Here is a 2,500-nt window from a genome sequence, read left to right on the forward strand (position 1 = left end):
CCCTATTTTTGACAGAGGTAGTGTGGATCATAAAAGGGGGTCCAGAGGCTTCTCCCCCGGGCATTCTTTAAAAATTCTGGCTGTTAAATAGCCTACACAATTTTAGCGCAGTTTGGGAGGGACAGAAATACAGAGCAGGGCTTCTCTCTGACTTGGCTTCTCTCTGACTCTCTGACAGGGCTTCTCTCTGACTCTCTGACAGGGCTTCTCTCTGACTCTCTGACTTGGCTTCTCTCTGACTCTCTGACTTGGCTTCTCTCTGACTCCGGTGACGTGAACATTGGCTACCTGCAACTGCATCAGTGTTTCCCATACATTGACTAATCTGTGGCGGGGCGCCACAAAATCAAAATCGGCCGTCACAGATTAATATTCTATGTTTAATTTAATTTAATTAAAATTAAATATAAAATCAAATCCTTGCATTGCCATAGACCTCTGAAGTTCGCCTACAAAAAAGCAGCCATCTTTGACATCCGGTATCTGGCGATTTTTCCTATGGGAAAATAACATGGGGATTTTTGAATTATCGATCTTTTAAACTCGGCGGGATGAAAAAGTCTGAAATGCAGACATTTTCCTGAACACACTTTTGTCCTCTGCCTTCGAGTGGATACTGTGATCTCCGGTACGTAAAGGCGGCACACTTAGATTATTGCTACCCCAGAGCTAACTTGCAATGCAACTTGCCATAGGTAGTTAGCTTCAATTAACAACTGGATCTCCTTATATGGGCAAGATGGCCGTTTTGGTTCTTTTTGTAGAACTTCAGAGGTCTTTTGGGCTGCTTTTACGCCTTTGCCTTTCCTTGCCCTCCCGCTCTCTCTCGTAGCCCGCTACCGCTCCTCTGCATGTGCATTTAACAAAATATTCACATATTGCATAGAAGACGTCTGGCTAAATTGCTACTAAATCCGCTTAGCATCGTGACCATGCTGCGCAAATTTGCGCAAAACTGCTGCATTCAAGTTAACTTTGCTAAGGTCTTATCACAACATAGTGTTGTCCAAGTCAGCTACCGCCACAAATTTGAATCCAATTCTGGATAATGTTCTGTGCATAAGGTTATCACTTCACTGACACTATGGAGACATATTTCACGTCAACAATGGAGATGAAAACTAGCTTTTGGTTAACAGAGATGCAGATCATCTCCCTAATTCATTTCTTTGCGCAACAGGCCATTCATTTCAGCGAGATGAGTGAAAAAAAAGAAATGAAGCTGCCATCGCCATAGAGAGAGAGATAGATAGATAGATAGATAGAGAGATAGATAGAGATAGAGAGATAGAGAGATAGATAGATAGAGAGATAGAGATAGATAGATAGATAGAGAGATAGATAGATAGAGATAGATAGAGAGATAGATAGATAGATAGATAGATAGATAGGGAGATAGAGAGATAGATAGATAGATAGATAGATAGATAGATAGATAGATAAATAGATAGATACTTTATTGATCCCCAGGGGAAATTCAAGCATAATAACCATAGGCTACTATTTGCTACGATATTCACCTGTTAGAACTAGAACAAGTTGCTATTAACTTTTTTTTCGTGCAGTGGATTAGGCCATCAAATCGCTTGTTTGAACAGTAACAGTAATCCACTTCATTCATGGTTTTAAATATAGTTGTTTCTGGCCTAACCAAGAGAGGTTCAGTTTGTCAGTTTCACTTGCACAGACACGTACATTGACACTCTACTAGGCTACAATTTAATGTTATGCTTCTATATTTTATGACGCCAAAATTAAGAAGTATTCTATATCTTGATCGGGGAAGCTTTTCGTTTATTTTTCTTTCGATCCGATAATAGCCTGCTGCAAATTAACAGACAGAAACACGGCAGAATTCCCCCAAATGAAAATTAATGAATGGAACCTTACCAAACTGCAAGCAATAGTCAGGAAAAACACCAAATCACGATGATCAGCTATTGGCGCGGTCCAGCAGCAGTGTGTGATGTTTAGACGAGGCTTGTGCTGCGTGTGTGTGTGTGTGTCTCTATAGTGTGTATAGTGTGTGTGTGTATAGTGTGTATAGTGTGTGTGTATAGTGTGTATAGTGTGTGTGTGTATAGTGTGTGTGTGTGTGTGTCTCTATAGTGTGTATAGTGTGTGTGTATAGTGTGTGTCTGACCTGCTGAGCTCCTCCCCACTCAGCTCCCGTTGGCTGAGGTTGTGCTGCATGTGTGTGTGTGTATAGTGTGTGTGTGTCTATAGTGTGTGTGTATAGTGTGTGTGTGTGTGTCTATAGTGTGTTTGTATAGTGTGTGTGTGTATAGTGTGTGTACCTGCTGGGCTCCTCCCCACTCAGCTCCTGTTGGCTGAGGTTGTGCTGCATGTGTGTGTGTGTGTGTGTGTGTGTATGTGTGTGTGTGTGTCTATAGTGTGTGTGTATAGTGTGTGTGTGTGTGTGTGTCTATAGTGTGTTTGTATAGTGTGTGTGGGTATAGTGTGTGTACCTGCTGAGCTCCTCCCCACTCAGCTCCCGTTG

At 41.8% G+C, this 2,500-nt stretch overlaps 1 protein-coding gene across 1 annotated transcript in view; it reads right to left on the reverse strand.

Annotated features, from left to right (window-relative positions):
* mical3b (microtubule associated monooxygenase, calponin and LIM domain containing 3b) overlaps nt 1-2,500 on the reverse strand; it is a 76,109-nt gene that overhangs the window by 28,317 nt on the left and 45,292 nt on the right. The window contains 1 exon segment of the mRNA XM_048235609.1: nt 2,469-2,500. This exon segment is cut by the window's right edge and continues 852 nt beyond it. Within this exon segment, the coding sequence (XP_048091566.1) occupies nt 2,469-2,500 (32 nt within the window).

This window comes from Alosa alosa, chromosome 23 (assembly GCF_017589495.1).
Source record: "Alosa alosa isolate M-15738 ecotype Scorff River chromosome 23, AALO_Geno_1.1, whole genome shotgun sequence".
Taxonomy (NCBI): Eukaryota; Metazoa; Chordata; class Actinopteri; order Clupeiformes; family Clupeidae; genus Alosa; species Alosa alosa.